General features: G+C 41.5%; 2 protein-coding genes across 2 annotated transcripts; both read left to right on the top strand.

The window, feature by feature from the left end:
• Positions 1 to 1343: 1343 nt before the first annotated feature.
• On the top strand, positions 1344 to 2540 carry LOC120447673 (uncharacterized protein CG32395). Its single transcript, XM_039629197.1, has 2 exons — positions 1344 to 2321; positions 2382 to 2540. Exons 1-2 carry the CDS (start codon positions 1344 to 1346, stop codon positions 2538 to 2540), a joined length of 1137 nt encoding a protein of 378 aa, XP_039485131.1.
• A 989-nt stretch (positions 2541 to 3529) lies between these two features.
• Positions 3530 to 5085, top strand: LOC120448380 (eukaryotic translation initiation factor 4E1). The gene is made up of 4 exons (XM_039630362.2): positions 3530 to 4021; positions 4089 to 4188; positions 4275 to 4362; positions 4673 to 5085. The coding sequence occupies exons 1-4, from the start codon at positions 3681 to 3683 to the stop codon at positions 4831 to 4833; spliced, it is 690 nt and encodes a 229-aa protein (XP_039486296.1). The 5' UTR covers positions 3530 to 3680; the 3' UTR covers positions 4834 to 5085.
• The last annotated feature ends 9372 nt before the right edge of the window (positions 5086 to 14457 follow it).

The following is a 14457-nucleotide window of genomic DNA, read 5'->3' as shown; positions in this document are numbered from 1 at the left end:
GAACAGCTGGAAATAGGTTTACTAAAATCAAGTTTTTATATTTATACTTTTAATAAAGAACTTACACGTGCTGATTTTTCAATGCATATATACTCTACCGAATTGATTGAACAGCATTTTTCGTGGTGCACCTGAATTCTGATGTCTGGGCCATCGCATCAATGTTTTCCCGTCACTCACCGCAATGTGATTTTTTTTATTAATATTTCCTTGTTTTTCGCAGCGCTGATAGAGTCATTCCATCCTTGAGCTCCTGTCTATAACATTTTGCCCCTTGTCCTGTCGGCGGCATTAAAAAATATGCCAATAACGTGGCCAGCACGGTGGCAGCGCAAATGATGCGTTCTCCTTTCAGAGGCGAATCAAAATGAGCTGCCTGCCAGGAGAGATAGCTCATGCATGTCGGCGCGATGGGCGTGCCAGGATAAAGGGGCGGATCCAGGACCCCCCAAGCCAACGACCACCGCCCACTTTGGACAATGGCGCGAAATGTGTAACGGAAACCACAGCTGAGTGCACTGGCAGTGGATGAGGGATCGAAGGATTGAGTCCAAGTCCGGATTTCGAACCCGGATCCGGGTGCCGTCCGCCGGCCGCCGGCCATTCGCTTCAGTAATGCGGACAATAAAATTTTAACGTAAATGTTGCGTAATTAAATGTGCTCGCCGCACGGCAGCGTAAAACGAGATTGAGATTGTTTTTCCTTCGCATTGACCGGCAAACAAAAGGGTAAGATATGCCAGTTGGCTGCGGAGACCGATTCGAAATTCGAATCTGTTTAAAGAACACGCAGCATAACTCAGAACTTATTGAGGTTAATGGGAGTGGGAGTGGAAGTTGCTTGGTTGGCACTGAAGTAAAATTGCGATAATTCGCTGCAAGAGTGTTTTCCTGCCGCGCTCAGAATGTGGGCTTTACTGTCTTTAAGACCTACATGCCAATTTGCTATGTTTAATTCGTATATAGTTCATAAATGATTGTTATCTGTAGGGTTTTGTTGGAATTTTAAAATTATTAATTAACCACTTTGAGAGAATTAAAACTAAATGATTTGGGCCACTGGTATTAATTTCACCGCAAACTCCTAACGCTGGCAGTTAAAGCGCTGATTACATAATCCATACTTTTTAGCGCCGGAGCGGTGACCGCAGAATGCGCTGTGGTCGCCGAGCAGAAGTTGCCGACGTCGTCATATCGATTAAGCCATCAAAACTTTGACCGCTTATTAATGCGCGTACATCAGCGCCAAAGTGCGGTCATAATTCAAATGGGGCACCCGCCGCCATTCACGTCCTTGAAGGGCGGCCAATCGGGTTTTGGTATCAATTGTTTGGCCATCCGCGATGAGGGAAGTGAATCTGCTCAACCGCTTTACACGGCAGTTCCTGGCTCTCTTCGTATTGCTGACCCAGATCTGCGGGGTCACCACCTTTGTGTATAACTCAAAAACGCAATGCTTTCGGCACTCTGCATTTCTGCGATTTTACTCCAGCTTGGTTCTCATTTTTTTGACACTATTCATCTTTGCGAACACAAGTAAAATGTTCGATAATCTGTGCTGTGTGCAAGCTGTGTGGCCCAATGCAATGGGCAGTGTTATCTTGTTGGTGGTCAGAGTATATGGATTTGTGAAAAGTCAAGAGATCGTGGTGCTATTAAACGAAATGATGCGAATAATGAAACAGGTGAATCTTATGGCCAGGCATCCGAATATGTTTCGCCTGAAACATTTCCTGCTACTTCTTCTGACGCTGCAGAATCTTTTGAGATCCCTAAACACAATCGTGGGAATACGTAACTATCCTGATGATGCTTATGACACGCTGCTCAACAGCGTTCTACTGCTAGTTATGCTGGCCTTCCTTCTGAGCTTCCTTCTTCAGATCACCATCAATATTTGCCTCTTTGTGGTGCTCATTGCCATGTATAGCGAACTACACCACTGCACCCGAAGAATCGCAAATGATATGGATAAGCTACGGCTATCTTGCGTCCTTGAAAGTGGTCAGTTTATGGTTCTGGTGAGACAACTTCAAGAAATCGGCGAAAAATTGATTCGACTGCGCTATAATGTTTTTCAACTTACGCTCAAAATCACACGACATTTCCGAATTCATTGGCTGTGTGCTATTATCTACGGATTAATACCATTTTTTAGCGTTACAGCTAAAGATAAAAATGTTTTATACTTCCTTATCATTTCTGCATTGAACCTAATATTCCAGTGGACCATTTTTGCGATGCTGTCACGTGAATCGAGAATCAGCAGAAGTATATGCACTTTTCACTTGACCAATTACCATAAGGAAACTGCTAAAATGGTGAGTAGAACAATTATATAAAATACAAAAGATGTTTGTAGAGTTTCCCTTTAAGTATAGATTGATGAGTTACTCCGTCAGGAAATCTGGGAACGTGTCACAGTCACCATATATGGCATTACACTGGACACGAAATTGCTCTTCAAACTGCTATCCATCAGTGCCTTTTGCGCGTTTGTTAACCGAATGGAATACTTGCAGCTCCAGTGTCCTCAATAGATCCTGCCATTTAACTGTCAAATTATAGTCGGTGGAGTCCTTGCTCAATTTCGATATTGTCGTTTATTGTCTATTATTAGCATTCTGGGTTGTCATGTTATCGAAACTACTGTGCAGCAATGTCAATTGCACAAGTCAAGAACTGCCTCATAGATGACTTTCGAGATACTTTGCCGGCAATTACGTAGCTGTTTCATTGTTCCTCCATTTCGAACAAGCTTCATAATATTTTCACTTTTATGGCAGGCAACATAAAAGACGACAGCTTTGGCAATAGCAACAACATCATCATTATCAACACCATCAAAGCCCGGAAAATTCCACCTACTCTGACTTCCCCCACCCCCCAAAACCCAAACGCCTTTCCACTCCTTTTGTCCCCCTCAATTGTCGTAAAATCATAGGAAAAAAGAAAGGAGCCAACGGAGGCGAAAAGTGTGAGTGCGTAAATTTCACTCTGGCCTCGGAGTCGCTCAAGTGTCCTTCCATTCTGTGTCATAAAATTAACGCTTTATATGAACGCAAGCATAAGGCGCTCGATTTTTATCACCAAGTCCAACAAGATGGCCATGACCGAATCAGGAACATGGAAATGCACACGAAAAAAAAGTTACTGCTACTGCTAAGTACCTACAAATTAATGGGTGCAATTACAAATGATACTAAAGTTATATGAATGCTGTTATAAGATATCTTAAGATCCAAATAGATAAATAAACAAGAAGCTTTTGAAGTATGTTTTCATGAGCACAACACATTTATTACTGATATTTTCTAACAGTGCATAATCTCATTGCGTACCCAACGAGAGCATAAATAGTTTAGAGTTGAATTAGAAACTGGGACCGAAGAACGTTGGGCACTAAAAGAGCTGGTCCAGAGACTGTCTAATTATTTACGGGCAATGAAAGTTATGAATTGGGGCCAGGTCAACTTGAAAGTGAGTAAAAATACCTTCAAACATCCCTATGCCTTTACTGTCTGGATAAATGGTTTCAGTCTGGTTTCGTAGTCAGGCCCTTCTACACATTCTCGTGTTGTGTCTGTGAAATCGTTTTTCCAAGTGCTCTGAAATTTCAATAGCGTCCAGTGTTATAAATTTGACTCAGTATAAAAGATAATTTGCAAATACACGCAACCATGCTGACGACCCAGCAGACCGAATTCAAGATGATGGACAATGGCACCGAAACGCTCACCGATTCCCGTTCGAGTTCCAGTGCGGATCTGAAAACGCTCTCGGAGATGGATCTTCGTAAGCCCCTGACGGAGATCGTTGACATGCGTCTGAAGCATCCACTTGAGAATACCTGGACACTTTGGTATCTGGAGAATGATCGCAGCAAGAACTGGGAGGACATGCAGAACGAGATCACCAGCTTCGACATGGTCGAGGACTTCTGGAGTCTCTACAATCACATCAAGCCGCCATCTGAGATTAGAGTGGGCAGTGATTATTCTTTGTTTAAGAAGGGCATACAGTAAGCTTGGCTTGATTTATACATATAAATACGAATTAATCTGCAAGTCTGGACTCTTTCATATCAGGCCCATGTGGGAGGATGATGCGAACAAGTTCGGCGGCCGTTGGGTCATCAATATGGGGCGCGGCTCCAAAGTGGAGCTGGACAAGCTCTGGCTAGATGTGGTAAGTAGCCATTGGAGCTTTGCGTCCATCGCCTGTCATATCTGTTGCTGTTGCAACTGCACAACCTCTTTCCTGCCCACTGACAGCTACTCATTCTGATTGGCGAGGCCTTTGATCACACTGAAGAAGTCTGCGGCGCTGTTATCAACTTGCGCGGCAAGAGCAACAAAATTTGTGAGTATCACTGAAGGAAAATGTTGGTATTCAAAATTATATGTTATATTTATAACATATTTTAAAAATATCAACAAAAATTTGTACAGCTTAGAAACAAAATTATTGACATATATAAAATTCCTTTGATTACTTCGCTATTAGTTTACTTATTTAAGTATTTATTAAGTATTTATGTATTTATTTAGTATCTATTTAATTTTAAGCCAGCTTACACAGTGTAGTTTTGTAGTGTACCCAGCTTAAGTAGCCACTGGGCAACGCCATGACAACTGCTAACCCCGCGCCTTCACTGCCTCTACTCCGCCAGCAATTTGGACCGCCAACGGACACAACGAGCTGGCCGTCATGGAGATTGGACTCAAGTTACGCGACCTGCTCGTCCTGCCGCCCCACCAACTGCAGTACCAGCTGCACAAGGACTCCATGTCCAAGCAGGGATCGGTGGTCAAAGCGGTTTATTGCGTGTAAGCCGCCTCCGACCCGCCCCGGTTTCGGATGCCACCCACCAACACTCCAAACCAGCCGACCAATCATCTCTCTACCAACCAAAACCACCCATATATTTCCATGGCCGCTTACGCCGGTTGCTGTTTCCAGCGCGTGTATCCAAAAAAAAATAGAAAAAAAATAATATTGTCTTGACACAGAACTGGTTTTATGAATTTGACCATGTTAAAAATTGCAAAGAAAGCTGTAAATACATAGTATTCTAAATACATAGCCCACGAGCCATCGTTAAATTTTGAATTCCCCCAGCTTTAAAGTCCCGAGGAGCGCTTTTCATGCCGCTAGTTGGACGTTGGAGCCTTTACGCTCCACGAAATGTTATGCAAACATATGCCGCACCAGAGCGCAAATAAAATGGTTTATATACACTTGCAGTTTGTAGTTTTGGCCGCGCCAGCTAGAAGTGCACAGTGACTGCAAAAGATAAACGTCCACTTGGCTCGCTTGGCTGGCCGAGCGAAAAACAAAAGACCCCAAAAGGGTCAACAATGGCCACGTTGGATTGTCCGCTTTAGCGAGTGCCACACAGTACCCGTACAGCTGAATCTCTGGGATCTCTGCGCTCTCGGCTATCTGGAACTGGCGTCGAGGGCTTCCCAAAATGCAGACAATTGAATTTTGATGAAAGGCCGAAACGCCGCTGCCTCGCGCAGCATTAAAATTCATGAAAAGAGAGCTCTTTACAGTCCAGAGCATGAGTAATTTGCGTGTAAGAATATAGTTAGGTATTAAGTTTCTTTGCTAAACTAGTAGCTCATGTTCCGCACTTATAACCATTATGTAAAATCTTATCTAATCATAAAGCTGTAGGTCCCCCAAAATGTAAACGTTTATTCAAGTTTGGTCTAAACCCTGTGACGTAAAGCGACGTTGCCAACTCGGGTCACCAGGCCATTCAATCAACATTGAAATTCCGATGGCAGCGGCACGTGCAGTAGCAACTTCATTATGAGCCACTTTAAGCTGACAAAACTCATCTCCATCCGCATAGCCCGTTGACTGCATTTTATGGGCCCAGGTGGCGGCGGCTTACATGGGGAGCTGTTAAACCGAAACCGCATCAAAACCGCACACGTCCCACATGGCATCCAGGTGCCTTCACCTGTAGTTTAGCCCACCTTCACCCAACCCTGCCACCCAAAACCCCCCAAAAAACACCCACTAACCCACCCACTTCGCGTTCTTGCACCTTTGACATATTGCAGGGTTAGAATAGAGTTGGGTTTTTTTTGCTGGGCGGGATGAGAGAGCTCCACACACACACAACACCGCAAACTTTTTGCCTTCAGACGAATATTTACAAATTAGTTGCTCGAAACGTGACATCGAGAATGTTGTTGCACTTGCAATTGGAGTCACATGTGAAATATCTGGATTTCTACCTTTCTGGCTGTGCTGGTGAAAAACTTTGGCAAGCATGCAACTTAATTAGCACATACATAAATTATTAGCACATTAGAAGGTCCTTAACACGTATGTTAAAATATGGGTGATTAAAAAAGGTAAGTCAACACTTTAAATAAAAAAACTAGCAAATAGTAAAAGGGCAATAGTAAATTGTTAGGGTTTCGATCAACTATGTTTTTTCCAAGAGAGAAATATGCACGCACAAAATATTTGCATGATATACAAAATCGTTTTGATTGGTATTTTCGTTATGCATATTGATTGTTTTCCTTTTGGTGGTTCCGTTATAAAATGGCCAGATTAAAATCTGAAATCGAATGATTTGTATTAGCTCTATTATAGACTGGTATCGCTCTCCACCTCCATGCTGGTCATGCATATATCAACACTCTTCATATAGCCAACGCAGACCACATTGAGCTTCAGCTTTGGTTTTTATGGCCACACCAGCTGGACAAGCACTATAGCAGCACCACCCAGAAACTACAACCACCCAAATGGACAACGAACCACACAGCCAACCCACCAGCAAACTCTCCATTTTAGCTCAGCTTTTGTTTATTCTGTGTATTGTTGGTACTCGCGCGATTGCTGGTTTCAGCTTTTGGTCGAGTTTGCCTTCGTCTTTTTCTCTTTTGGCAAAACAACACTATACAACATAAAAATAAATTGCACTTCTGACACTTGAATACGGTGTAGGAGTTTGGGCCAAGGATGGTGGAGAAGTGGGCAGATGCTACTATTTGGGCAGCGACACATGATTAAGTGGAGTTTGCGGTTGGCTTTGTACTGGGAATACGCATGTAAATCTATTTGGGTATACATTATCGTCGTCCAGTTGAAGCTTAACTTTTATCATATAATAAAATGTAATTTTCCAACTCGTAACTCTCTGGTAATTAGAATTTATAGCGAACTTAATCGCTTTTGGCACGCAGACTAAATGCAGGATGATATAGATCTCCCTCCACCCAGCATTTATTTCATTAATTTTTGCTCAAGAAGGGAATTTCATTAGCCGCATAACGCACAGGCATGCAACAATTTCTGTGCAATTTTCGCCAAAAAGGGATAAAAACATTTTCACTCGCATCAAATGGACAAACCGCATCAATGCGGAGCATTCGAAATGAAATATTAATTTGCAAAATTCCAAGCCACCGTTACGCCGAGCGCTTCACAATTTCTTTTTCTTTTTATTATAAATTAATAAGAATTTATGAGGCCAACAAAAATGAAAACGAATCAACGCAAGACCTTGGATTGTACTTTTGAGTTCACCTTCAAAAGGAAGGCCCCAGGAAATGGCAAGAGACGACAGCCAACCGAGATATTTGTCTACAAATATTATTGCTATTCGAAATGTGTAGTATCTGCTGTGCCCTTGGCTTTCGTTCATTCGTTCGTTTCGGGTCCAAAAAATTCCTAACTGCCAAATATGCAGGAGGTATGCCCTCCACATCACTCCACTCCACTTCCCAACCTGGGAAATAAGTGGGATAGAATTCAGTACGAGATAAAGGCCAGTTCGGATCGCTCCGCCTATATAATTCTTAATATTTCGCTTCATAAATATGTAAATAAATGCCGACACGAGGGAAAGACAAAAGAAATCTTGGCCTGTACTTTGTTAGCCATTTCTCCACCCCCAACAAGATGAGGACGAAGACGGAGACGAGAACGTTTGGTTTGATAGAAACTATAAAGGAATCCGACAAAAACCGCACGGAACTCACAACGGGATATTAAGCACAAAAGTTGGCCACAAAGATTTTCGGACCGAGCCAACTTAATGAAATAAAGCACTCGCTTAGCACACACATTCGAGGACCCGTATCCGTACCCGTACCCGTACCCGAATCCGCATCCGAATCCATGGGCAAAACCTTAACCTAAAGCATAAGAAGTCAGTCATGAAAAGCGTACGTGAGCAATGAAAAAGTCGCAAACACTTTATTATACGTGGCAAGAGGGCTGGTGGTGCGGAAGCGAAGCAATGGGTGGGATGGGTTGTAAGATGGCCTTTCAGCCACATCAAAATGCTACGCGACGCGTATACGAAATAAGTTCTATGTAGATGCACTCCACCCACCCACCAGGCACATTACTCATACGCCGCGTCATTGTGCCGCAGTCAGATAAAGACCCAGGGCGAAAGACAAAAGATGGCCAAGCGGGACACTGAACGGAGCATGGAGAGGCAGGGTGGCAAGCTGGAGGTGAAAAGGAGGTGCGGCAGGACACCAAGGACAACGCGATGGCAATGCACATAATGGCCGGGTGCGTGAGCTAGGTATTTTGGTATTTTAAACATGTGCCCGGCAGCTAATGCATAGTTTATGGGTCTCTGGGCCTACGGCCAAAAGTGTTGGTCAAATTTGGTCAGCGATTTAAGCATGCCCACCATGCGATTGTAGGCCAAACTGGTGGCACGCCTTTAACTTAAATGGTGCTAAATAAATTCAGTAATAGTGACACTCTTTAATCGCATTTAATAATTTAAAATAGTCTCACTCCAAGTAGTTTCCGAGATGCATTCCAATATTAATTTTAATTGAGTTCCAATTAGTTTCGGAGATAATTAATATCTTGGCTATTGGGAATTTACGCACTTGGAATGCATAATATTCAGTCAAGTTAAACTTCAGCCTTAATAAATTACAAAATTATTTGCTAAAATATTTATCATGGTAATTATATTGGTCAATAGGCCGCAACCCATTGAAGCTTGTGTTCATCTTGCCAGTGAGGTGCAAAACTTTCGCTTTTAATTTCACACACAATCAATTTGTGTTTATTAGCTCATTATAAACATTTTGCGGCTGCCTTCTTCGCTCAGTTGGCATTCCCGGCACGTGGGTCGTATACTTAATTTGCTTAGTCAACGAAGCAAATCATTGACCAAAAGAGTCCAACCGACGCCAAGGCCACCCAGTTGCTGCAGGACGTGCATGAGATGGATGAGGATTTATGTAGAGGACCAGACAAATTTTATAATTTGAACAACAACCATGGAGGGTAAAGAATGAGTAGAAACTACAAGGTGCACTAATTTGAGGTGTTCGAATGGCCCAAAGCAGTTTCGCAGCATAAGACCCAGCCGCAGGCTTTTGATGTGCACTCAAGGGTTGAAAGGTGGCATAATCAAATCAATGTCTGGACCCAGCACCCGGGACCCGGATCTATAAACACCCCTAAAAAGGTTATTTGTTCTTCTTGGAAGACTCTTTGTTTGGCCGTTTGCGGTCATGTTTCTGGTCCAACACCTTATTTGCCATTCCGAGCACATATCCGCAACTTGAATGGGATTTTGCAGATCTGTGGGCTTTTACTGTGCTCTTTATTAAGTGTCACTTGGCATAATTTAAATATTTAATCCACCGAGTCTGATATTCCTTTTAATAAGTATGCAAATGGCATATTTACAAAATCGCGAATTTCGCCGAACAACTTTTGTTTGCCAAATTTCGCGTAATTTGAGCTTGAGTTGCTTGTTTTTGTTGATTATTTTCTCCTCTACTGGAGTTGTGTCTAGACATTTTATGCGCGCCAGAGATTATATGAAATTCATAAGCGACACTTTTGGGCGGGAGTTGCTTCTTTGGGGACTTAAAACGCCAACACGATTCTGGTAAGGGAAAGAGTTTAGCGTTTGTAGGATTAACAGTTGAGTTGAATTCTTGACAGATATGAGAAATGGTCGCTTTGAGAAAGAAAAAGGAAAAGAAATATAGTTGAAAACATATTTGGCTAGATTTCTATTCATGCTTTCAACTACTTTCATAAACCGCTTTATCCAGCGCTTGTTTGGATCAATAGCTTTTATACCATCATCCGGGTTTTTTTTCAAAACAAATAATTACTAAAGCAGCGCATAAATTCCACAATATTATTTTTCATTTTCTTGTTACATTTTCTTTCAATTTACGATTGCCAAAGCAAATTGAATTTGTTGCACTTCAGCACAGGCCACAAAGTGGAAAGAAACAAGGTAAAAGCGTTATGAAAAAAAGTGTTATGGGATGAGGATTTGAAGCAGCGAGAACTGGCTGAAAGTATTTGGTGTGCTCATAACTTTCAGGCAAGGATGTATATCCTTAACCGCCAGATCCTCCAGCTTTATATTAAGTTAATTACTCCGCGTGGCTGGCATAATTTGTAGCCTATGCATGCCTTTCGCTTATTGCATTTTTATCCGTAATATTCGCAGATATATAAAACTATATGTATGAAGGGAAAAGGAACCAAGGGAACTTGTGATTACTGGGTACATACATTTATGCGTCTGCGTTCGCCGTCGCTGGCCGCCGCCAATGGACGCTTACTTAAGCTAAAAGCTTTTGTGTATAAATTTTAATTAAAATGCAACAATTAAATGCACAGCATTCTCGGCCAGACTCGTTCTGGATGTGGTTCCGTTCCCGTTCCCGTTCCCATTCCCATTGCCGCTTCATTTGCCGCCTTCACCGCCGCTGGTCATGCGTGTAAGTTGTAGTTACTACGGCGGCGGCGGCGGCGGCAGGCGATGCATAAACCAGTGTTAAGCTCAAATTAATGACATTAATTTACGGCCACGCCCAATGGGATTGGATCTCTGGGAATGGTATGGGGATGGGGATGGGGATGGGTAGCCATGGGATCCAACGCCTCATGGCGTTTTAATAACTTAACAGAAATGTATTGCCTACTTTGCAGCGCCCGCTAATTTGTATTTTGTAATTGAAAATGCTCACACTTGGCAATGCAGCGCACTTGCATGGCGCTCTGTAATCAGCACTACTTAAAGCCAATTAGCTGCAAATATGGCCGGTAAACCACCCAATTTTGCCTATCAACCTGGCTCCAAACAGAAGCTATTGGAGGCTGTTTTTTTGTTTGTTTTGGGGGGGGTGGGGGGTTTACGCCGTCAATGGGGCATGAAACGCGTTTTGTTCGCATTTTGCCACGCGTGCCACGCCCTTCTGTCCACGTTTGCGGTTTGTTTGGTGCCGGTTTGGCAATTTTGTGATATGGCCCTCTCTCTACGCCGATCCGTTCCGCTTGAACATTGTGCAAACGCCGCTTTTGCCGGTAAGATGGCTTGTGTGTGTGTGTGTGTGTGTGTGTGTGCAAATAATTGGCAACATTTGCGCTGGCCACACACACTCACACTAGGGCGCTGGCCACGCCCCGTTGGATACCGCTGAAAATTGCAGAGCGAAATGAAATTTGCAAACTCGCAAAAGGTGTTGACAATTATTTGCATAACAAAGCACATTCCAACTGCCCCGCTTCGACAACCTAAAATTACTATATATACCAACATACATATGTAACACGTAAAATCAACATTTGGAATTTAAACTTAAAGCTTGCATTGAATTAGTTGAGCAAGGGGTTACAATTTGTCAGCTGTCTGCAGTGGCATTCCAGTAGTCACCCCCAAAAATCCCCGTCCTTGTTTGATGTGGGCAGGCACAGGACTCACGTGCAGGACTCCAGCGAGACTGGAGGGTCCACTCACGAATCCTCATCCGCAGTGGGATGACGCTGATTAAAGACGCCCCAAGGACCGCAAGTGTAAAAATAGCCTAAAAGCCTATGGCCACAAGGACAATGGGGGAGTAGTTACGTGTGCACTGGGCATACTAGTATACTATTATTAAAATTAAATTAGCTTATTTGTTTTTAAAACTATATATTTATCATGTAAAATATATTTTTAAAATTCACAACTCATGAATTAAATATTTGAAAGTATATTTAAAGTATATACACTTTTTTCACAGTGCAGAAGCACCGCAAAACATTGGCAGATTAATGGCGTGTAGCGTTAAGTGAATCAATTTGGTTCATGCACGGCCCAGTGGCCCAAAGATACAATCTCCCAAAAAGCAAAACAAAACAGTAGGCCATGCGTGATGGGAAAGTTTCCTGCTATCTGTTAATTACATAACATTCAAAGTTATAATCTGCGTCCATCGTCCAAGTTGCCACAAAAATAAACCTTCAGCCAGATGGTCAAGTGGAATTTTTTTTAAGCGAGTTTCCTTCTCCGCCTCCATTTTTTTGCTTTCTTTCTGCTGAGATTTCGTTTCGTACTAATGGATGCCACAAATTTTAGTGGAGAAGTGGTCGAGGAAAGGCGATGGAGATGGCGATGGCGATGGCGACATAGACAGACTACAATTTGACTTACACAACTGCCAATTTGCAGCACAAAACTATAAGGAAACACCTCCGCAGTGCCCCCGATCCTCTTCCCCCTCGACTTGTCGCACGTTTATGGCTCCGACGAACATTTTTGAGTAACAACTTTGCTGCGTGACACGAATGTCGAGCGATGAGGCACTTATAAAATGTCTTGGCATGTGATCAGCGGGTGCCTGCTGATGGCGATGACGGTGGCGATGATGATGATGGTGATAGTGATGATGATGGCCACGATGATGATGATGGCAAGGTGACAGGAACGTGGTTGGTTGGCTCCGAAAAGGGTTTCCGCAGGTCGCGTTATATCGCTGATAAATTGCCCCAAAATGACCCCGAGTAATAGAAACTGCGTGTGAGAATAATAAAGCAAATCGATTAAAGGTTAGTTCACCTGGCAACTATATTTAAAAGTAACTTCTATATAAAAAACATTATAATTTCTCTATAATTCTACATAATAATTATAAGCAGCACAAAACAGTCTTTATTTTAGCTGTGCGGGCATTTTTAGCCAAGTTATGGCGAAAACGGCGATTGAAGATATCCGATTTTTTAAACCAATTCTTTTTTCGATTTTTTGATTAAAAATAATCTGTTTTTTAGCGATAGCAGTAAGAATAGTTGTCCAAATGTGGAATGACATACCTCGTTGAATTCGTAACAAAATTCCCTATCGATTCATGTACATACATTGAAATGCAAATTTTTTGCCATTTTTCGCAAATTTTGATGATGGTACCCCTTATAGAAAATGCAAAAATTTGTCAAATTTTTTTTTTTCTAAAATCAAAAATGTAGGGATAGACATTGTTAGCTATGTTTATTAGCAGCATAAAACTGTCTTTATTTTTGCTGTGCTGCCATTTTTGGCCAAGTTATGGCGAAAACGGCAATTGAAAATATCCAATTTTTTCAAAAGATATTTTTTTCGATTTTTTGATTAAAAATAATCCGTTTTTTTGCAATAGCAGTAAAAATACTTGTCCAAATGTGGAATGCCATACCTCGTTGAATTCGTAACAAAATTCCCTATCGATTCATGTACATACATTGAAATTCAAATTTTTTGCCATTTTTCGCAAATTTTGATGAATGGTACCCCTTATCGAAAATGAGAAAATTTGTCAAAATTTTTTTTTTCGAAAATCGAAAAAGTAGGGATAAACATAGTTACCTATGTTTATTAGCAGCACAAAACTGTCTTTATTTTTGCTGTGCTGCCATTTTTGGCCAAGTTATGGCGAAAACGGCAATTGAAAATATCCAATTTTTTCAAAAGATTTTTTTTTCGATTTTTTGATTAAAAATAACCTTTTTTTTTGCAATAGCAGTAAAAATACTTGTCCAAATGTGGAATGCCATACCTCGTTCAATTCGTAACAAAATTCCCTATCGATTCATGTACATACATTGAAATGCAAATTTTTTGCCATTTTTTGCAAATTTTGATGATGGTACCCCTTATCGAAAATGCGAAAATTTGTCAAATTTTTTTTTACGAAAATCGAAAAAGTGGGGATAGACATTGTTAGCTATGTTTATTAAAAGCACAAAACTGTCTTTATTTTAGCTGTACGGCCATTTTTGGCCAAGCTATGGCGAAAACTCCGATTAAAAATAACCGATTTTTACAACAATTTTTTTTTTCGATTTTTTGATAAAAAATAATCCGTTTTTTTTCGATAGCAGTAAAAATAGTTGACCAAATGTGGAATGCCATACCTCGTTGAATTCGTAACAAAATTCCCTATCGATTCATGTACATACATTGAAATGCTAATTTTTTGCCATTTTTGGCAAATTTTGATGATGGTACCCCTTATCGAAAATGCGAAAATTTGTCAAATTTTTTTTTTTCTAAAATCAAAAATGTAGGGATAGACATTGTTAGCTATGTTTATTAGCAGCATAAAACTGTCTTTATTTTTGCTGTGCTGCCATTTTTGGCCAAGTTATGGCGAAAACGGCAATTGAAAATATCCAATT

The sequence above is a fragment of the Drosophila santomea genome, chromosome 3L (genome assembly GCF_016746245.2).
Source record: "Drosophila santomea strain STO CAGO 1482 chromosome 3L, Prin_Dsan_1.1, whole genome shotgun sequence".
Classification (NCBI taxonomy): domain Eukaryota; kingdom Metazoa; phylum Arthropoda; class Insecta; order Diptera; family Drosophilidae; genus Drosophila; species Drosophila santomea.
Note: the sequence above shows the minus strand (reverse complement) of the source record. Positions and strands in the feature narration are given on the sequence as shown.